The sequence below is a fragment of the Crinia signifera genome, chromosome 5, assembly GCF_055691185.1.
Source record: "Crinia signifera chromosome 5, ASM5569118v1, whole genome shotgun sequence".
In the NCBI taxonomy this organism is placed as follows: domain Eukaryota; kingdom Metazoa; phylum Chordata; class Amphibia; order Anura; family Myobatrachidae; genus Crinia; species Crinia signifera.
The window spans coordinates 46460857-46484026 of NC_139221.1; the positions used below are offsets into that span (position 1 = coordinate 46460857).

General features: G+C 41.2%; 1 protein-coding gene across 4 annotated transcripts in view; it reads right to left on the reverse strand.

Annotated features, from left to right (window-relative positions):
* Positions 1 to 2416: 2416 nt before the first annotated feature.
* Positions 2417 to 23170, reverse strand: part of TOX (thymocyte selection associated high mobility group box) — a 228123-nt gene continuing 207369 nt past the window's right edge. For 3 of the 4 annotated variants that reach the window (XM_083187144.1, XM_083187142.1, XM_083187145.1), the window contains 3 exons: positions 19409 to 19795; positions 7282 to 7433; positions 2417 to 3628 (listed from right to left, as the gene is read on the reverse strand). In XM_083187144.1, coding sequence (XP_083043270.1) covers positions 3592 to 3628; positions 7282 to 7433; positions 19409 to 19795 — 576 coding nt within the window. In that variant the 3' untranslated portion in view covers positions 2417 to 3591. Of the gene's footprint in view, positions 3629 to 7281; positions 7450 to 19408; positions 19796 to 23170 lie in introns of all 4 variants that reach the window. The other variant, XM_083187143.1, reaches the window with a different exon arrangement.

Sequence of the window (23170 nt, forward strand, 5' to 3'; positions counted from 1 at the left end):
CTTTATTGTTCACTGTCAATTTTATCTTATACCCCTTTCACATTGTACCTTATTTTGCCGGTTCGACCCAGTAATTAGTGTGATGTGAAAGGGGTTACCATTTACAGCTAACCATTAGCAACACGGCAATCTGAACCGATTAAAACCGAGTTCTTACCAGTTCGTTGCCGTATTGCTGTGCAGTGTGAAGGGGATAAACGGGTCGAGTGACCCGTTTCCCATTCACACTATGGAGGAGGCAGCGATTGGAGCAGTGCCAACTCTAAGCACTGCCTCCTCCTCCACCCCAGATGACGCGCCACCACTCCACGGCGCCCCCACATGATGTCAGTGAACCGACAATATTGCCGCAGAGGTGATGTGAACAGACCGCAAATGCAGGGTTGCAACGGGATTCTATAGGAGGTAGAAGGTAACGAGTTACCAACCGGTGTAGGGGGCGCAATAGAGGCGAGGTACTTTGTCAAGCTGCAGTGTGATAGGGGGTAGTCAACCTCCTTCTGGGTACAAGAAAAGCAAGGGGGTACACTGTGCTACAGTATACAGTAAATGAAAAATAAGAAAAAATGGAAGATATGTGCCAATTGGATAGAAAAATGACAAATAGTTTAATTAAAACATTGAACATGACAAGACATATTAAAAATGATGGTGTGGGCAGTAAAAAAGAGGGGTATTTGAAAAATAGTCCAGTTCATACGGTACCGTGATGGTGAAGTCCAGTAGTAGATGGGTCTGTTCCTATAGTGTCTCCTATTATTTAAGATATTTGTTTGTATCCATTAGGTCCACAGTAGCCCGCAGTAGGAATTTTGTGGAGTAGCACTCTCCTGTTTGTAATAAATGGCCTCTGTCCGGGTTAAGTCGTGGAAGGGCACTTGATGGAAAATACCAACTGTTGCCCGTGATGGTAAATGGAATAATGATATGGAGACTGGTCCAGAACCGAAAAGTGGGAAGTGGTGAAGTCCAATTGGATTGTGATTGCTAGTTGGGTATATAAACCCCACAGTGGTAACACCATGTACACCTTGATAAAGCCAGGTTCCTGGCGAAACGCGTTGGTGGACCAAGAGGGCACCCTGACCCAGTTCTGGACTTCACCACTTCCCACTTTTCGGTTCTGGACCAGACTCCATATCATTATTCCATTTACCATCACGGGCAACAGTTGGCATTTTCCATCAAGGGCCCTTCCATGACTTAACCCGGACGGAGGCCATTTATTACAAACAGGAGAGTGCTACTCCACAAAATTCTTACCACTGGCTACTGTGGACCTAATGGATACAAACAAATATCTTAAATAATAGGAGACACTATAGGAACAGACCCATCTACTAATGGACTTCACCATCACTGGACTGGACTATTTTTTATACCATCGTATGAACTGGACTATTTTTCAAATACCCCTCTTTTTTACTGCCCACACCATCATTTTTAATATGTCTTGTCATGTTCAATGTTTTAATTAAACTATTTGTCATTTTTCTATCCAATTGGCACGTATCTTCCATTTTTTCTTATTTTTAATTTACTGTATAGCACAGTGTACCCCCCTTGCTTTTCTTGCAACGGGATTCAATCATTTCAAAGTCTCAGTGCGACCCTGCATTTGCGATCTGAAGGCGGCATTATTAAAGTCTTTTCCATATGTCCGTAATATCATATCATCATTATTTTTATGATCATTATTATTATTATTAATATAATTTTACAAAAAACATCTATATCATCAATATTATTAATAATAAAGATAATAATAATAATAATAATCATCTAAGTATTAGCATTGTTATAGTCCTCTTTCAGTCTTTATCGATCGATCACTTTTCTCATTTTAGTTTATATTAAAAGAACACTATATGCAAATTATTGCCATAGCATATCATTTCATTTTTCTTTTTAATGATAAAAAATTTAAGTATAATAAACTTAAATACACTTAAACCATCTATAAAACCAAATATCTAGATGTATTTTAAAGGACACAGATTTATCTTAAAAGATTTTGTTTCTGCATTTCCTCCATTTGCCTTTGACTTAAAAAGACATTGTGACTGATAAGTGGCCTGGGGGAATTCTCCCATTTGTCAAAAGACCTTTCATATTCATGTTAAATACAACACAAGTAGGACATTTTTCCTGCTTCATGATTTTTTTTTTCACTAGATTTGACGTGTGATCATAGGAGCTTATAAGAACAATTTATCACTACCACTTGCCAAGTTTCACAGCCAAAATCTGATTGAAAACTACGAGGCAGAATCATATCTTTTCACTGTTGTTTACTCTTGGGGCTTATATCATTTTACTATACTGTATAAAAATAAACAGTTGCTACATTGTAGTAGTGTAATTTTTTTTTTTCATCTGACTTGACTTACTATGTGAGCAAATATGAGAAAAAAAATAAAGTTGTTGATCTTTTTTTATTTTTTGTAGTTCAAAAACGCAAGTTTGGTTTTATTTAATGTCACAGTAGAAAGGAAATGTATTCACATGAACTGTGATACAATATAGTTTTCTTCCAGCAAAAATGTTAAAACATCAAAGAAACATGTTTAAAAAGCTAAGAAAAATTACTTACAAACACGTAAATTTATTATTTCATAAATAGGCGCAACAGGCTCCATATAATTAAAAAAAAAAAACAAAAAAAAACAATGAAAATAAAAATAAAATAAAAAGATTAAATACAGACACTTTATGGAGAAACAATAACACATAGCCAGATATCAAGGTTATAATTTAGCGGTTTCCAATCTGTTTCTGCATCTAGTAAAATAACATGTAAGCATTTGGCAGGATTTTTTTTTTATACATATAGGGACATAATGACATTTACTAACAATTACACGAGAAGTGATACAAAAAGCCATTTCAATGCGGTACAAAATAAACGTGTTTGCTTTCGGGATGGCCCACATTATAATTAGCCGATTTTTCACATTGTTTTATTTTGGAGGATGATTTTCTCCAAAAATATTTTTGAAAATATAGACATATTAGGCATTTAAAAAAGCAAAAATATGAATGTTTGCCAATTATAATAATTTTCCAAAATTTACCACCTGGAATGTACCAGTTTTAAATCGTAATTTAGCTACAACAACATCCACATTTTATACTCTAGGAGAATGGACACTCATGCTATTTACATCCTTGTTATGAGTGCTACGTCAAGCCGTTGAGAAAGTCTTTAGTAGATTTATATAAACAACCTTTATGAAAACCAATGGAAACTCCAGAACTTGTTTTATCTGAGATGACTACAGTTGCTAAGGCAGCTTTCCTAGTGCAGCACTTCACAGCAAAACCTAAAATAAGAATGGTCCGATTTTCTTTAGTAATCTTCATTCAGTAAAGAAGGGGGAAAGATGTTACTTAGTAGAGAAGTTTGAAAAGAATTGAAGCAAGACTATATTTCCCAGAGTGGATAAACCACAAATGCAAATGTCCTAAGTGCTTAGCAACTTGTATTTTCTAATGAACTGCAGAAGTGCCATGGTCGCGAAATGCGATCCTCGACAAAAGTTGTCCCTGCATTCCTCATCTGAAAGAAATTTCTCAGCTTGGGTCATATTTTCAGGTTAGGTACAGTGCTTTGTCTCTCTGCATGTTCCTGTGGGAAAAGAAAAATAATGATTATGAAAAGTGTTATATAACGTACAGTGGAACTTATTTGTGATCTCATTGCTAGCACATTGGAAGGCGATGGAGAATGTGAAAAATACAGGGAGAGATTTAGGAAATATAGAAGAGAGATAAGTAGATCGACACAAAGTACCAACCGATCAGCTGCTGTCAATTTTGAAACACTGCCTATGAAATGAAAGGTGCTGGTACTTTATCTCTCTCTCTAAGCTTTGATAAATATCCTCCATGATTACAAAACATGTATTATTAGTTGCCTTGGGAGGATGTTAGATCTCGTCATTCAAGTTACAAGATACTTCTGTTCAACTCCCTCCTAACCCCCTTCATGATTTTGCTTCGCAAACCTATCCTCAACATTAATTAACCCTTAGGTAAGTGTATTGCAACACAGCCCCCCCCCCCACACACACACACACACACACACACCCAGACCAACAAAAACAGGCTAGAGATTGGGGATACCATTTGCTTCCAGCTTTGTCAGCAGTCAATAATGACAAATGGTTTATAGAGTCTATGGGGTATATTTATAGTCTTCTACAAAACAAAGTACATTGTTGTGAAGAATTGCAACCCATGGTATCTCTGTCCTCACTCATCCCTCTGTCCTTACTCATTCACAGAAGCAACTCTCCCATTTCTCACTCACACAAGGCCATGCCTTCAATTTTGCCGCTAGTCAGCACTCTCCTGCTCAACACACTCTACCAGTATATAGATGCATGCTAAGCAGAACAGTGAGTGAAAGAACTTCTCCAAAATGCCACCCCCCTCCTGCCTTCACCGCTGGACACTGCAACCCTCGGGTATGACATCAGGACTGTCCCTTAAATATGGGCCACAAATTGGGACAATTTTGAGATATGGGGTAAGGTTAGTTCACAAGATATACTGCTTTAGAGATTTCATTTTATATTGCGTCTATGTAATGAACATATTGATATACATACACTTATTTACCTTTACTTCCAGCTGAATATATTTGTGTGATACTGTATACTAGAGAAAAAAAATCTATCTTGTGATATGGCAACTCTTGAAAAGGTGTCATGTTGATGAGCCAATAACTCTGATTGGCTCAATAATTGTATACAGTGTAGATATAGAGTGTTTGCCGGAAAGTTAGCCAATGAATGGCTTCAAACTCTCCTGCAATGGTCATATCAGGATGTGTCAACACGCAATATCTTTCCCAAAATCCAGATACAAATGAAGAGATTATAAGACAGTACACACTGAGCAAGAAATTGCACACTGCATGCAAATACACACTGATTTGCTTCATCGGATCAGGGGCTTTATTGGATTGGCACACACAATCAGATAGTGTGTACCAGAGGAGGCTCCGGAGGAGGGAATTCAGCACAGTTCAAAATTCAAATAGGGAAGGCATAGCAACTTCCACCAACTGCCATTCCAAATTTAATATTTGGTATTTAGGATGTCCTTCTGATCTATCCTCACCGTTGTGAATTCTTAATGGTGATCGATGCAATGGTGATAGATGTTGATGGGCTTTGCATGTGCATATACGCTTATGCGCATGGACAGGCCATCTGTGCGAGCAGATGCGGGGACTTGTATAGTTGAGGGCGTGTTCGCACTGATCAGTGGGGGGCGTGTGGTCGCAGACAGAATCTATAACACCTAGTCTATTGCCTTGTGCAGTACATAGTCCCCCCCTGTAATGTATATATGAAACAATGCCTTCACTTGGGATACAATGTCGAAATACGTAAAGGAGCTTAACCTTTCATTTAAATTGGTATGGGACCAGGGGTTGTCACTGCTCAGATTAACAATTTTACAACTTGCCTCATATTATTGAGCAGATTCTCATTTTTAAAACTGACTCCCAGAATCCTCACCTACAACAACTGGCCAGCTGATGTTTAGGGATGTCTATCCTCCATCAATGCGTTTGCAACCATATCTTTATATATCATATATATTATTTTGAGAAGGTGATTTTTGGTGACACCCTTTTTCCCCCTTCATACTTAACTAAAATCAATAAATGAGGTACCATTTTAAAGATTAAGGACCTTATTAAGGTCAATTTGCAAAGTTTGCACGGGGACCGATGTTTTGTTACTGGGCATGCGCATTTCTGCGCAGGGTGTGTGCACCCACTGCGAATAGTTGGATCGCTGGGTGCATGCACACAGGACAGTGGGTGGGGGGCGGAGAGGGGCGTGGGGCGGCCCCATAAGCATATACGTGAATGCCCAGCGGTTTATGGGTGTTCCATGAGAATGCTGGGCATTCTCATGCTATTGAGGCTGTGACGTGGGCACCAGGGGCCGGCAGATGACATCACCGGATGTCAGCTGCCCGCCCACTTCTTTCCGCCTCGGAGCACCCTTACATATGTGTGCATTTGATGTGTCGCCGACCATCAAATGATTTGGGTGTTCCCCTGCACGCCGTGAATGGATGTTTATGTAAAACATCCAATCGCAGCCAGTGCAAAGGAATGCACCTTGCGAATGATGGGCCGGCGTACCGCCATTCGCAAGGAGGGGTTAGGTTGACTCACAAGTATGCGAATACGCATCCGAGCGAATCAACCGGAATAACCCTCCAATTAAATTGCAAATTGTATTGTTTCTTTAAGATGATCAGTTTTATTTGCATGCAGAATTTTCTCACGGGCCATGAGGTGAAGTACCGCCACTGTGGACCAAATTACTCCTATGTGTGCTAAAAGATGTCATAACAGAAAGTGAAAGCAATTTTTGCAGGGACGCTGATCTGTTTCAAACTTGCCGGATATGTTGAGAGTGAGCTGTGAAGAGAGAGATTGGAGGTAGGAGCAGATAAGAACCGGGGCAGGGTGGAGAGCTTGTTAAAAACTGTCAAAGCTCAGGTGAAAGTAAAAACTGTCACAGCTCAAAGTGAAAGTACATCGAAGAAACCGTCGTTTTGACGGACTTATAACTAGCATCATTATATATTCGTTATAATATAAAGCTATTTTTTTATTGGACAAATAGGATGTTGGTTATACACTTAAAACCACTGGTTTCCACTGAGAAACCGGAAAAAGAAGTTTCTAGGAATTGTGGGTAAAGATAAGCAAATATCACCTTTACGCTCTTGAATTGATAGATATATGCAATCTACTTTCTATTCAGTACAGACCCTTATTAAACAAAGTAATAAATGGATTACGGAGGATGAATGAGATTAAAAACTTCAAAGTTATATTGAGTTCAAAGCTGTGTCACTTCTGTTAGTCATTTTTAAATGTAAGGTATATTTAAATGCTAATACACTTTTTTTCAATGGGGTATATATTTATTACGAAAATAAATCATTAAAAAAAAACTTATGATGAAGATAATTATTATTATGGTAACAAAGAAACATAAACATTGTTCTTATTATCTTTATTTGTATTGTTCTTATTAACATTCATCTCAGGAACATCCTGTTCATTTTATATATGAATGCAAAAGCAGATGTACAAAAGGTTCATAAACGCCTCTTTGTTGCTCTCTCGGATGTCTGACTTAATAATCACAGACCTGACACAGTTTATAGATTTAAGAGGAACATGTTTTCACATATTAATATCAGGAACGGAACACTAGGGTGTGCTGGAAGCCTACTCACCCATTACTGCAGTAGTCATTGTTCCATTCTATGGGCTGTCCTGGAGGATTCCTGCAACCTGAACGGACATACTCCATTGCTTGAGTAACAACCTGGGCAGCTGTAGATGTGGGGTTGATAAGGTTCTGATATTCGGACTGGAGAGTAAATCCCTGGGGAAGAAACAAACTATCTGGTTTGTTACAATCCACACTTCTTACACACAGATTCAGCCCAATGATATTCAATGCACAAAAAACAAAAGGAAATGTACAGTAATTGTAGTTCCCGAACAATCAATATATTGGCAACAAAATCTAGAATCCACAGTAATTACGTCTCTTATTATCAAAGCACAGGTCATGTAAAATGTAAACTAGCTTTCGCAAAAGCGGAATAAAAGGTTTTCAAAATAGAGAATCACACAATCAGTATAGAAAATATAGAAATATTCCTTTGAATCTGTGTTTTTCTTTATTAAACTCAAGGATACAGTGCTTGTTAATTTTTAAAATATGCAACAGAATCTTTTTGAAAGACACGGGCAGCAGGTGGCTGAGTGTTTTATTAGACTACACCTATTCATGTATTGTTCTGAAAACCCTATTTCTTCATTCAAACACAAAGGGACCATCTGCTTCCTTTATACTTAAACTTCTTTTTCAACTAACAAAAAATAAAGAGAAGCAACGCACGATACTAGTGATTTAAATTAACGAGTAACAAATAATAATCAGATTCCGCACTGAGGCAGGGAAAATAAATAGCTCGCCTGCAGTTTCAATAGAACAATTCATTTTAAATAAGTATTTGTGCTGTTTAAATAAATTACCTAACTACTATATTAGTCAGTAGCAATTACAACGATAAAAGGCTTATTTCATGGGACAAAATTTAATGGAGAAAAAGCATACATGGTTGAGCAAAGACTTCCTAGTAATACCCCTTCTACACCAGCTTTATATAACCTGGGTTTTTGCACAGGAGCACACAAAAACCCTGGTTTGCAGGCAGTGTAAATGCTCCTATTTCAAATGTCCCGGTTATGAGACACAGCATTTCAACCTGGGTAGCGAGCAGGGTTGAACACGAGTTCATCCCGGCTCGCTGTGCAGTGTAATGGAAGAAAAAAGAAAGCCCTGGGAGATTGGAGCATCTCCCAGTGCTGGCTCGGGACCCGCCTCCAGTGACATCACTCCCCCGGCATTATGCCGGGTGGGGAGGCAGTTGTAAAAGAGGTCACAAGCTGGGTGACACGCTTGTTGGAGCCAGGTCTAAAATCCCGGGTATGACCCAGCTTGTAGGTATAAAAGGGGTATAACACTCGTCACCATTGCTGCCTGGCTAAAGTCAGAAATACTCCCCTGTTAGAGCATTTGTTAAGAGTATCAACTGCAAAAGGTGGAGGCAGATATGGATTTTTTTTTTTGCTAATTAAAAATGTTAATAAGCACACCTAAACTACTTATCGGCTAATGTCAGCCACACTTTCCGGACAGTTAACAAAACATAACTTAACTAAACCAAGGACACTGACTTGTACTGGGGGGGTCAGCTTAACTTCTTAAAAATCAGTCTAATGAAAACAGGATAAATGGTGATGATAGAAAGAACAGCCTTACGGCAATAAACCAATTAGGTCAATCACAACACATCAGGCCTAGATCATGCCTTCTGAAATGACATCAACTTGAGTATCTAAAGACTTTCCCAATGACATAAATTCAAGGACCATCTGGACCAGTGTTGCGGCTGAACGCAATAGAATTAGCCTAACCCATGTATTTTTGGAAACCACCACTAAATCTAACGACGAGATTGTCACTGCAGCCATTTTCTCCTACAGTACAATTCCAAAAAGGAGGTAGAGCGGGATGCCAAACGATTAAAGAGGAACTAGAATGATCCAGACAGGCCAAAATAACTCCACCCACTAAAATCCTAACCAATGAATTTACAGAACTAAGCTCCTTACAAAAACATTAACCTTGCCTCCAGTGTTAGCTGATTTACCCATAGTGTTTAAATGGCTGAGAGAAGCAGGTAGGGCCACAGAACGTATTTGAAGACAGTCCAGGATTACATGTACTCCTATATTCCTGGTATGAAACCCCCAGTTAAGGCTTCAAAGTAGACCCAATCCCAATTTAAATTGTATTATATTGTTGTTATGCAAATATGCTAAGCAACATGTATAGGCACTAGGTGATTCATCGCGCCCTACGGGCGCTCTTCACACCGTCGTAAGGGGCTGCGCCCCCTTAATTTGTGAACGTTTGTATATGAGAAATATGGTTAGAATTGTATGAAAGATGCCTGTATTGCCATTTGAGTTATAGGTGAAATGTGTTAAATAGAGAGCATATGATTTGGAAGGGGGTGTGTAGTGTTTTGTTTAATTAAAAAGCGGTTACACAATGATGGTGTAGATGGTACAGTGACATTTGTGGGTGTGTGGGGGGGGGGCTGTGTGTGCATGTTGTTTAGGTGTGTCTGTGTGTGCAATAGTATAGTAGGGTGTTTTTGAGTCAGCGGCTACCCACTGACGGAGGTCAAGACAGAGGAAAACAGGAGGCTGGGTAGTGATAGGGGTGTGTGGGCATAAGGGGGACTAAAGAGGAGGGTGGGGGACACTGTGCAGCTTCTGCCAGTGGGTGAGGGTCCAGCGTGGCAGTGCAGGAGTACAGGACGGTGGCCCTGAGTCAGTGTCTCCTCCTACTGGGTGGGAGTTAGGGTGAATGAGAGCAGGAGGCTGGGCTATAGGGGTATGTGGGCAACACAGCGTCAGCGACTCCCCAGTGGTGGAAGTTATGGTTCAGGAGAGCAGGAAGCTGGGTAGTGATAGGGGTGTGTGGGTATATGGGGGAGTAAAGAGGGGCGCAGGGGTGCCGTGAATTGCGGGAGGGGCGCGGGGGGTGCCGTGAATCAAGGGAGGGAGGGGGGCAAAATTGCGGGAGGAGGGGGCGCAGGTGTCTTCGAATTGCGGAAGGGGGCGGGCGTCCGCAAAGCGCGCGGAAGGGGGCGTGGGGGGTGCCGTGAATCATGGGAGGGGGGGAGTGAATCGCGGGAGGGGGGGGGGGGCGGGCACGGATAGCGATGAATCACCTAGTTGGTTATATATTCTTGTAGCAGGATGGTAGGATGTTGCTGTCATACAGAATGCATTTACATAAACAGTAATAGTGGCAGTAAAAGAACAGGTGTTGTATATTATACAACGTCTTGGTTGATGATGTCTAGGTTGACGTGCACAAAGTTGCCACTGGAAAAAAATCAACACAGAAAGGTCAACACATGTAAATGTTGACATAAGTGTGGCCCTTCATTGGTGTAGACACATGAGAATGAATGTGAACATTTAAAAAATGAAAAAGAAATCTTCAAAAAAATCGTGTCAACCTTTTTCATTGTCGACCATAGTCATGTCATTGTTTTGCATGTGCCATTTAATCCTGGGGTTGCCGTGAATTGCGGGGGGGGAGGTGGGGGTGTCTGTGAATCGCGGGGGAGTCGCGGGGGGGTGCCATGAATTGCGGGAGGGGGGGTGGGTGCCGCGAATGGCGGGAGGGGGGGTCGCGGGGGCTTGCCACGAATCAAGGGAGGGGGGGTCGCGGGGGTTTCCACGAATCGTGGGCGGGGGGGGGTCGTGGGGGGTGTGTGTGGCAAATCATGGGAGGGGGGATTGGGGAGGGGGGGTTGTGCCGCGAATCGCAGAAAGGTCACCACATGTAAATGTTGACATAAGTGTTTGCACTTCATTGGTGTGCATGTCGACACATGAGAATGAATATGAAAACATTCAAAAAATGAAAAATAATTGCGGGATGGGGGGGTCGGGGGGGGGGTGGTTGCCTGCGAATCTCGGGGGGGGGGGGGGCGGGGGGTTGCAGCGAATTGCGGGAGGGGGGAGGTTTGCCGCGAATCGTGGGAGGGGGGGGCGTGGGGGTTGCCACGAATCGTGGGAGGGGGGTGCCGCAAATTGCCACAAGAAAAAATCAACCCAGAAAGGTCAACACATGTAAATGTTGACATAAGTGTGGCACTTCATTGGTGTCCATGTCGACACATGAGGATGAATATGAAAACATTAAAAAAAATGAAAAATAAATCTTCAAAAACTCATGTCAACCTTTTTCATTGTCGACCATAGCCATGTCAGTGTTTTGCATGTGCCATTTAATCCTGGGGTTGCCGTGAATCGCAGGGGGGGGGGGGAGGTGGGTGGTGTCCGTGAATCACGGGAGGGGGTCGCATGGGTTGAGTGCAGCGAACCGCGGGAGGGGCGCGGTGGGGTGTGCCGCGAATCGCGGGAGTCGGGGGGGCGCGAGTCGCGCAGGGGGGGGGGCGCAAATCACGGGAGGGGTCGCGGGGGGCTGCGAATTGCGGGAGGGGGGGCGCTCACCTGGTGGCTGTGGAGTAGCAGTGTCTTTGCTAGGCAACATGGGGAGGCAGAGGGTGTCTGGCACTGTGGGCTCACTGTGATGGTTCTCTGTCATGTGAGTCAGTCATGTGAGTCAGAGGCTCCAACCAGCGTTATACACACACTCACACACTTTGAGTGACAGATGTAGCCAAATATATAAGAGATTATCATGGGAGTCTCCAGAGCTGGGGGCTGAAGCACTGTCCTGAGAAAATAACTTTGTGCTTGGTTATGGGCTTGTAGAGATAATAGAAAATTTGCATAACTGAAATATAATGTATGTTTAGACTAATTGATATTTTAAAATGAATCATGGTACTAAAGTGGCATTAGAAATTTCTTTACTATGCTCTTTACACAGAGCATTCATGATATTATGTTAATAATGCCATCAACATTATTCATTCATTAGAAAGACATAAAAATACCATTGGGTATGTGCCCTGGAATACTGTATGTCGGGGAGCCCACAGTCAGAGTACAGTGAAACCACTAGCTCTCCTGATTCCTGTAGTAGAAAGTAAAGGCTACTGCTATTCTTGCCTTTGACTAGATAAATGATATAGTAGACTTATACCCCTTTCACATCGCAACTAATTACCGGGATGTGAAAGGGGTTACCGTGTCCCGAAAATGGGTAACAACATGGCAAAACGAACCGGTAAAAAAGCAGAGCCCATAGCGGTTCGTTGCCATGTTGCTTGGCGGTGTGAACGGGTTAAACGGGTCGACCGACCCATTTCCCATCATACTATGGAGGAGGCAGCGCTTGGAGCAGTACCAGCTCTAAGCGCTGCCTCCTCCCCCACCCCCGATGATGTGCCTACTCCCAGCTGCGCCCCTGCTGACATCAGCGAACCGGCATTATTGCCGGTTTGCTGTGGGGATGTGAACATCCCAAAATGAAGGTTCATGCCGGGACTGACCCGTTTCAAAGTCCCGATGTGACCCTTCATTTTGCGATGTGAAAGCAGCATTTTTTTTATGTGTAATTTAAGGTTGCCTTTGTTCCACTACTAGAAAACTTTATGTAATTCTCCCACTTAGGTGGGGTTATAAACAGAACCCAGACATTATTAAATTATTACTTTAGATCTAATATACACAATCGATGCCTCCCAACATGACTCATTCCAAGTGGGACAAAATATTCTCTACATTACCTTTATAATCAATTAAATAGTTCAACACAGGTGATGCCAATCATACAAGACGCAATCATACAGTGTATTATAAGCAAAGTCCAGGAAGAGAACATTTTGCCCCTCCTGGAATGAGTCATGTTGGGAAGTGCACAATCTAATATACGTCCACCTTATTCCAGGCCTTCCCTATTTTACGAGCCCCAGCTCTCCCCCCCCAAGCCTTAATCCGTCCCTAAATACAGTATATCTATACACATACACACTATGTATGAGCACACATCCCCTTGCATGCCTCCGCTAGTATGAGAAATCATTTGATGGCCGCCGACCTTTGAATGATTTCTCCTGCCATCGCAAATAAAGGTCAATCTCAACTGACTTTTATTAACGAGTGCTACGACAAAGAAGGAGCGGGTAGCTGACTTCCTGTGAGGCAGGCATTGGCCGACTGCGTACCCATGGGGACGCCCAGCATTTTCATAGGGACGTCCATAAAACACGGTGTTCCCATGGTCCAGCAGCGTCACTGCCCCCGCCCCTCCCTCCCTGCAACAAATGGCCCTGTGAGTGTAACTTGCTGAAGCCATTTATTTATGGGCTCTGCGCAGGCACATTTGTAGACCCCCAAACATCAGAACGGAGTGATGTAGCATTAGGCCCAAAGTGCTACAATGGTCACACCAAGATCATCTGCACCTCTGTACATATATTAAATTAATTCCTCTGTCATTACAGTCGCAGCCCAGCATCACTAGTACAGATTGAGAGATACTTGGTTGTGTCTAAAGTGCAAAAAGAAACACATTTAAACAAGAAGCCGCTATGCTACAAGTCTAGACGTGGTTCAGCTCAGGGATGCCTAACCTCCTGGAATAGCCAGGGCCCTGGAAATTAGGTCCCCCTCCCGGCCCCCGCGACCTTGCCCGGCACCCACGACCCCTCCAACTCGGTTGGGGGGGCAGTGGGTCAAATGATGCGAATCGCACCGTTTTAGCCCTGCCCATTGCAGTGCAATGCCTTAAAAATGGCACTGCACAATGGGGGGCGTGGCTAAAATGGTGTGATCGCTCTAGTCATGCCTCCAAACTTGTAGTCACTCATGTGGCTCCGCCCTCACCCCACCCCTTTTTACTCCCCCCACTTCATCATTACCATCATCATAATAATAATACTTCCAAAGCAAGACTAAACTCTACATCGGACAGTCAGTGTTAGAAACCATTAACAGAACAAATCGCCCCTAACAACAGAAGAAATACAGAAAAGGTCGGGAAGGGAGATACAGGCACGAGAAAAAAACTAATTTCAATATTTTTTACATTAAAAAAACAAGATCTTCTGCTGGAGATGATTATCTGCTAGCCTTTATAAAGCAATTATGCACATCGCCTAACTACCACACATTTCAATGTTAAACTGTTAAAAAATATGTTAAAAAAAAAACTGAAACCCTCAGGTCAAATAATAAGGCAAATTTAGTGCAAGTGTATTTCCCAAACAGGAGAGATTGGTTTGTCAAGGTCATGGCAGAGGAAAAAAACTGGCAGAGTAACTGTATGCTTCCATTTTTCTAGCCCGAGGAGAAATAAATTACTCCAATTTACATTGCTGAGACAAAGATTGAAAATAGCTACACATATAGTGACTAGAGAGAGATGAACAATATGGCATTGCCTAGAGTAACGTTTGTTTGTAAAAATAAAAGAACATGTATATCCTCGTATACTGCATTGCACTTCTAGTGTGTAGTTCCCCTACTTCATAGATATACTATTACAGTTAACAATGTGCAGTATTTGATCAATGATTACTTGACTTTGGGAAATCGATTTTATTTAAAAAGATTTCTTTGTTTTACATTATAGTTTTTTTAATTAAATTTACTACATGTATTATTATGTTTGTTTAAAACTAGACTGCTATAGCAGGTGCCGGATGACCTCCAGACAGTCGGGATTCTGACAGTATACCGACATTGGAATCCCGACTGTTAAATGCCGACAGCAGGGGTTCCACCTTACAGGGGCTATCACTCGTGGAGGTCCACGACCCCCATAGATAAAGAATAGAACCTGTTGGTTACTCCCAGCTTGGCGGGTGCAGCGAGCCCCCAAGGGGCTTCAATGCACTCACCCCCCTGTCGGAGCACCGGCAGTCAGGATTCCGAAGTCAGTATACTGACCATTGGAATCCTTACTGTTGGGTGTGCTACATCACACCTGGTATAGCACTCATTTTTCATATAGAACATTTTTGGATCTACTTTTATCCATCAATAGATTCATGACTAGACATTTGTATGTTCCTATGATTGTATTACACACTTGCCGATTTAGGGAAAGTCAGGGACTTCAGGGAAAGTCCTAAAGGTGGCAGCCATGCCTTATAGTGGTGAGGAGAATGGTACTGTGATCGCATTACCGTGACCACACTCCAATTGTTCAAATCTGCAATATGTGGCATTTTACAGTGAGGGTGGGGCTGTGTGTCATTGTAGCTTTGATCTCTACAGAAAGGACACTAAGAATAATCGCTATCTATGAAGCCTTCTCCATCCATGAGAATGGCTGATGACTTGTATAAATAGCATCAACGATGATGATGATCATCATGATATACCTTTGCCCAATACAGGTGATGGTGGTGAGGAGTCTGATACAGGAACAGCTGAATCAGCGGGTAATACTGTGCATTAAGATATAGACTTGGGCTTAATTGTATTTAGCATAGAGCTTGTATGTGCTTTCTTTGTAGCCAGATTATGTTGGAATTTTTCTTAGGTCGTATTTTCAGCAAAAGAAAAAATACTTTTTTTAAATTAAGTTTGTATGACATCATCAGTCTAGTCCAATGGTTCTCAAACTCGGTCCTCAGGACCGAAAACAATTCATATTTTCCAGGTCACCTAGCAGACAGGTGTAGTCACTACTTACTGGCACAATTTAAAAGATCCACTGGTGGGGCTAATTATATCACCTGCAATTCCGAGAGGAGACCTAGAAGACATGCACTGTTTGGGATCCTGAAGACCAAGGTCAAGAACATGAGGTCTAGTCAACTAACATATCATTTATTGTGTAGAGATTTGTGCTGTTGTTCAATTTTTATTTTATTTTTAATTCCATTTTTTAATCCCAATTCTGAAATAAACGCAGGGATTGTAGCCTGGTAATTCCATAATCCTAAAATTTGTAATTTTGGCACTGGAAACCCTAATGCCAGAGTTGTAAGCACATTTTATACAGCTATAGACACATATAAGGCATGAGTTTTTGATGATTGATTTTTTTACTTTTAATTTAATTGAAATGGGATTGCCTTGATACTCCTAGGGGTGTAAATTAGCTATATTTTGGGCAAATGTTAGGATCTCAAGAAGTACAATCATTCACATCAAATTTTCCATCTGTAGTACTGATACCCTTCACCCTGCCCAAAACTAAAACATATAACCAACACCACAAACACTAATCATAAACAGCCTACAGACTTAGCCTCTCTTCTTTCTCTGTATGTTTGTGATAATTTAGGGTCTTTTCCTGCATAATTTTAAGCAATGCATTCAGGCACATTCAAAATCATAATATGGTTTATTTATAGAAAAAAAACAACACATATATTTGTCTCATAAACTAGAGATTTTCCTCAATTCTATTGTCCGGTCTTCACTTCCAGGATTGTATTGGTTATTTCGTATATGACCGCTTTTAATATAAGTTTTATTTACTATGGTGTAGTAGCAATAAGTAATAGTATTAGTAGTAGTAGTAGTAAAGACAACTGCAAAGTCGTATTTTTCCAAATTTTCATGTCTCATCTATTTGGATACAAATGCAAATTTGCAGTAGAATTATTAAATATCCTATGCTCTTAGAGACATAACAAATACAGAAAATAAGAATATAATAATGTATGAAATTATCATGGACTGTACACTTGAACTATGATACTGATTTGTCTGGAATATGCGTAATGTTTGTATGATCTAAAATCTGGGCTGTTTCTCATCAGTCTTCATGCCTGATATATGTTTGATGGTTGACAAACTTCCAGGTATGATTTGCCATTGTAAGAATGCCTTCTGTACTTGGTAAGCAGCTGTCCTTTTAAATACATATAAGTTAAATAAGTTCGGCACTTCAATAAATATATTTCCATCATCTCTATGATATGCTTATTAGAGAAAAAAAACATGGGGGGGTATCCAATTAGCCCTGATACTTTTTCTTCTTCTAAAAAAAAAAAAAAACACTATCCAATTAGATCTTATTTCTTTTGGGCAAACAGAAGTGTGTTACAGGCAATACCACATGCGAACCAGGATATCTTCACGGACCCATGTGTTATTGCTGTTTATCAGGGGGTTGGTGGTGGGGGAAAGGCGTTCTACCACCGACCCAGGACCACTTTAAGCCCTGCTCACAGAACTGACGTCATGGGTTCAATTCCCAACATTGCCCTAACTGTGTGGAGTTTGTATATTATGCCTGTGCTTGTGTGGGCTTCCTACGGGTAATCCAGATTCCTTCCACAATCCAAAAATATACTAGCAGGTCAACTGGCTCCCAACTAAAAAATAAATAAAAAATGAATCCTAGAATGTGTGTGGGTGTTTATGTGGTAGGTAATATCGAATGTAAGAGTTATTAGGGCAGGGACTGATGTGAATGTGCAAATTAAGTTTTTAGTTTTGTAATTCATTGCAAAAGCATTTTAAGGGGCTTAAGGTGGTATTCAATCCCGGGCGCTATTTTTGACAGGGGAAATAGTGTCCGCTGCCTATTCAACGCTGCCATTCCTGACAGCATTGAAGGCGGATTTCGACAAAACAGATCCAACTTTAAAACAAGTCAGATCTGTTTTGTCGTAAACTGTCGTGGATTGTCAATTTACAGCCGTTTCTTGTCAATCCACTGCCGTTTTTTTTCACCACTCGACAGACGGAACACTGAATTCCGCCAGTTGAATCTCTGTGGAGCTGAGGAAAACGGGCCAGGATTCCGACTGTCGGAATGGTCGGAATCCAACATTGAATACTCCCTTTAAGTGTTTACATTTTTAGAGACGGTCTTCACTTTACAAAAGTGAACGGAGCATTTTTCACTCCTAAAGAACACGGGTCTTGAAAACAGGGAGAGAACGTCAACGATTCCTTGTTTTGGTGAGTGGAAGCGGATTGCTGATTCACAGGTATAAGCTATGATTTGCAAAACTGTATAGTTTTCATCATTATCCATTATACATCTTGAGAATTTCCTACTCATTTATTTTACTGCTTCTACATTGCACACATCTCTGGGACAAATATACAATTCAGGAAGGAAATGAATATCATATAACGGAAATTGTTTTCTAGAGAGAAATATTTGTACATTTCACACTTAGAATGTGATTTCAGCTATACGTGTTAGATTTAGAAAAACAAGCTGCTGGCACAGCGAATAGAGATAGTTATCAATAAGAAAGCAAATGTCACTGCACAACATTTTTCAAAATGTTATGAGTTTTACAACTTGCACTGTATGCATAGGAAATCATATATCTAAGCTTCCAGATACGTATTCGTTTCCAAAATAAATTCAGAAAAGAGTAATCAAATATAGTTGAAAGTATAAAAACTTCAGACTGATTGTGCATGCCCATCTGTGTATCTCATCTAGCTTCATTGCTGAATAAGTATGCTTGCATCTCTGTGGTCACCATTCAACAACAATGGAATCTTTGCCTATATGATCTACGAGCTGAGCATACAGCTCTGTGATCTCAGTACGTACACAATCTCAGAGTTTGGAAAGAATAGTAAGGTACTGTACTGTTTAACAAAATTAACCCATCTCCCAATATTCTCAATATAATGGTTGGTCAGCCATCATTACGGGTTTTAAGGGTGAGACGCAGGTCCGGCCTGGCCATCTGGCAAATACAGAAGTGCTGATGGCCCAGTCCGGCCACACAGCCTCCCGACACTCTGCTCAGCTGACCGGCAAATAGAGACGGGGTGTGACTTGTGGCACACCCCTAAGGCAGTGGATGAGCACCCTTCAACCGTGGCCACGTCAACTTGTGAACACAGTAATGTGCCAGGGCCCCAGTCCATTCCTGGTGAAATGTATAAAACCTTCAAGAGAGATAAAGATAAGAACTTGCCCATAGCAACTAATTGGAGACTATCAAATCATAAGCTTCTAATTGTCATTTTATAGACTATTCTAGTTAAATGATAGAAGATTATTGGTTTCTGTGGATAACTTCTCTGTTTTAGCGCTCTCAAATGTTTTATACATTTGAGTTATGATAGTAAAGGGACCTGTTAACTAATTTTAAGTGTCATATTCATAGTGTAAAGGGATTGATGTATCAAGCGGTAAAAAAGAGTGGAGAAGTGGCCCGGTGAAGACGTTGCCTACAGCAACCATTCAATCAGCCTCTATAAAATGGTATGTATAGGCTGGTTGGTTGCTATGGTCAACTTCTCCACTGATCCATTTCTCCACTCTATCATTGCTTGATACATCAGCACCTATAAAAAGTATCTTTTATTCAGAAGTTGGATACCATCGTATAAGAAAAAAATACCAACCTGCTGCATTGCTGGTGAATGCAAAGCCGTCTGGCTCTGTATCTGTAGCTGATTTCCAATGGACTGCTGCATGGACATTGACTGGTGTTGCTGCATATGCATGTGCTGGTGGAGAGGTGGACTCATCTGAAGAGATGGAGGTGGAGATACAGCCATGCTTGCTAGGGAAACAGTCACTGGCATTTGGTTGTTGGGTTTTGGAGCTATGTTCCTGTTGATACCGGGATGCATGGCAGATAAATGTGGACTCATTGTTGACTGTTGGTGGTAAGGGGAGCTGAGATACAACGTAGAGTGTCCCTGTGCAGGTCCATGGAACATTGGAGGCTTTGAATTCATCATTTGCGAAGGTTGTGATGTTTTAATATCAACAGGATCATTGTAGCTCTTTTTCAAAGAAAAAAAAAAGTAGTAATTAATAGCATGCACAATAAATATTTTAGTGTAACATGTTGCAATTAATAAAATAATTGTCAGCAAAGTCATTCAAGCTGTTAAGAAAACAACATTTGGAAAGCCACGTATTGCCTACACGGGATTTACAGCATGTTCCAGCCAGATCTACTTATAGTATCAGACATTCCTAAAGCCAGTGGCGTATTATACACGGGGTGACAGGGGCCACACATCCGGGGCCCCCACACCAGTCCCCCCCCCCCTCCCTGTTACCTGGCCAGCACAGGGATCCGGGCAGTGATGGGAAGTCAGCGGCGGGGGCCCTGCGGCTGATGGGAAATCAGCGGCGTGGTCTCTGTGGCAGATGGGAACTAGTAGCGCAACGAGTTTCCATCTGCAGCAGTGACCCTGCCACTGACTACCCATCCACCGCAGAGACCCTGCTGCATGGACCCCACTTCCCAGATACCCGCGCAGGCCAGGTACCAGGGGAGGGGACCTGCCTCCATCCAGGGGGGGGGGGCATTGGTGGTACAGACCTTTTGTTGTCCAGGGCCCCCACAGACCTTAATCCATCCCTGCCTAAAGCTAATTGTATAGTATGTTTTTGCTATGTCTTCTTTAGTTACAGTATGTTGTTCTAGATTTTGCTAGCAAGTCAATAACTAAAATGATGACAAAATAGCATATAGCAGTATAATACCAGTCTATTTATAGTATTAACAATTTTTTGGTCTCCGCTTTGGATTGAGAAAAGAGAACATTGCTTTTATAGCCAAAAACTATATTTTGCAAAGAGCTGTCAGGGATATTTTATTTTTGCTACTTGTCATCATGTATTTAAACTGAAGAAACGGTGATCATAAAAGAAACCATAACTAGGAGCTATTTACTTTAAAATAGATATTATGGGTAATTATAAAAACACATGAAATCAGCATTTACTTTTCCTGACCTTTAATGTCTAAGTAAGAGTGGAGTAAAAATACATTTGTCAAATGAATTATATGAAAACTGTAATCAGTGTTATATATACTTGCCTATCCTTCTGGATCAGCCGGGAGACCTTCAAAAATCAGGTGCTGATCCCAGCCGTCTAGAAGGTTAAGCATGTCTCCCAAAGCTGCCCGTAGCCCACTGTTCTCTCGGCAACCGTCCTTAAAACTGGATGGTCCATGAAGGCCCGCAACACAATTTGTTTTAATTTCTTAACACTAAGATGTAATTTTCCTAATGTGTTAGAAGTGTTGCACATAGCAACCAATCACATTTTAGGTATTATCCTCTCAAGGTGCTAGATAAATGGGTGTGGTATGGTGAGACGACAGTCGGGATTCCGACCACCGGTACTCCAACAGGTGGGCGAGCACAATGAAGCCCCTTGTGGTCTCGGTGGCTGGCTGCACTCACCACAGGTTCTGACCTCCCTCTGTGGGGGTCTTGGACCCCAGGAGGGAGAATAGCCCTTGTCAGTCAGGACCCCGATGTCGGAATCCCAACTGTCGAGCCGTCATCCAACATCCAGATAAATAATAAGTATTGCTATTGGCAACATCTCTCACTTAAAAAATCCTCACATTTAAGTAAATTTATCACTTCTAGTGGACTATAAATCTATGAGTTACAGCACCTTGTGCACCATAGACTCTAGCAGCCATGAAGATGGGAGCTGGTTCAGGGAAAGGTAGGTCACGCCACAAAGCCAGGTGTGTTAAGACAACTTACATTTCCATAAAGGAAGAATTAAAACTGCTTTGTCCCCTACATTACTTCCTAAAACAACCTGGGACCACTTCTCTGCTCCCAACCAGGGTAATGGAGCTTAGACCCAGAAAATTGGCAGTTTGCTAGACCTGACAAATTCCAGGGTCACATATCTGAAAGCAGCAAACTGTAATTGTCCCCATTTTTACCTCACTTTACAGGCCAATGTAACCTAAAAACATACTTGGCTACACTCCCAGATCCTACAAGATCGGGTATTCAACTGCTTCCTAGGAAGTATGGGCACTCATTCTATGAAGTAGGCAGAATGGGGAGCTAAATAGGGGTAACCTGCGATCCAGCCTAGAGAGCCTAATGATACGATTCTTTCCTAATCGTGTCACTTTACTTATGCAAATGTGCTCCAATTGCAGCGTTTTCTCTGCACAGGGGTGTGTCCTAATGACACAATTCTGCCCCCGTTGCCACCTACCTGCTTCTCCTCTACAGGCATCTTCCTGAGAGGAATGTGTTCACATCAGCAAGTACGCCCAAGGATGATGATGAGAGCTTTTCACATAAATGGTTATCTGAGCTCCATTATGTGACTTGTATAGTAACAAACTTTTCTTACTTGTTATTTCAATAGAAAACAGTGTTTTTAGATAACATTTTTTAAGCTGTGCCAATGCTTAAATATAAATTAATACATGATATTACCATTTAAGTGAATTAATTTATGTTACATCCACTGATTTCTTTGGTGTTTACTTAATGCAAACTGCTAGTTCTGGTTAGTGAAAGATCATTAGTATGATAAATTACATTTTCACTGGCCCGAATTTTGATTGATCTTTATCCAACCCCTCAAGGGGCCAATGGCACATTACAAATAAATTAATTAATTTGTTTGATGTTTGGACTTGGTCAATTTATACGTCTAATATTCCTTATTATGTCATTGAATTTTTGAAACAAAGAATGATCTTATATATAACTACAAAAATATACGCCTCACAACAACAAACATAATGTATAAAAAATATACATTATGCAGAAATGACTGGCTTTGTTTAATGATACCGTGCAGGAGCTATTTATTAGAACTGTTCTACTGGTGACTGTTGAATTTTCAATACTTCCAACTGCACCAATCAATGAGAAGCACTTATAACCCACGTTGTCTGTGTATTGACTTATCTAAATAAAAAAGTACAATAGCTGGAAATACTGGTGGTAGTGTCTACATAAAATTATACTGCATGTATCAAGTACTGTAGCATATATTTACTAATAAAAATAGATGAGAGATGTACTAAGCCTTATACGGTTAGATGTATCAAGCTTCAAAAAGTGATAAAATGCGGAGTGATAAACAACCAGCCAATCAGCTCCTACCTGCCATTTTCCAAACCCAGCCTGTAACATGGCAGTTAGGAGCTGATTTGCTGGTTGTTCTTCACCCCCTTTTTTATTACTTTTTGAAGTTTGATACATCTGGCCCACAGAGTAATAAAGTGGACAGGGATAAACTAACAACCAATGAGCTCCAACATGTAATTTTTCAAACACATCCTGTAGTAAGGCAGTTACGAGCTAATTGCCTGGTACATTATCTTTCTCCACTTTATCTCCCTCAAAGGAATAGTACACATTCCCATA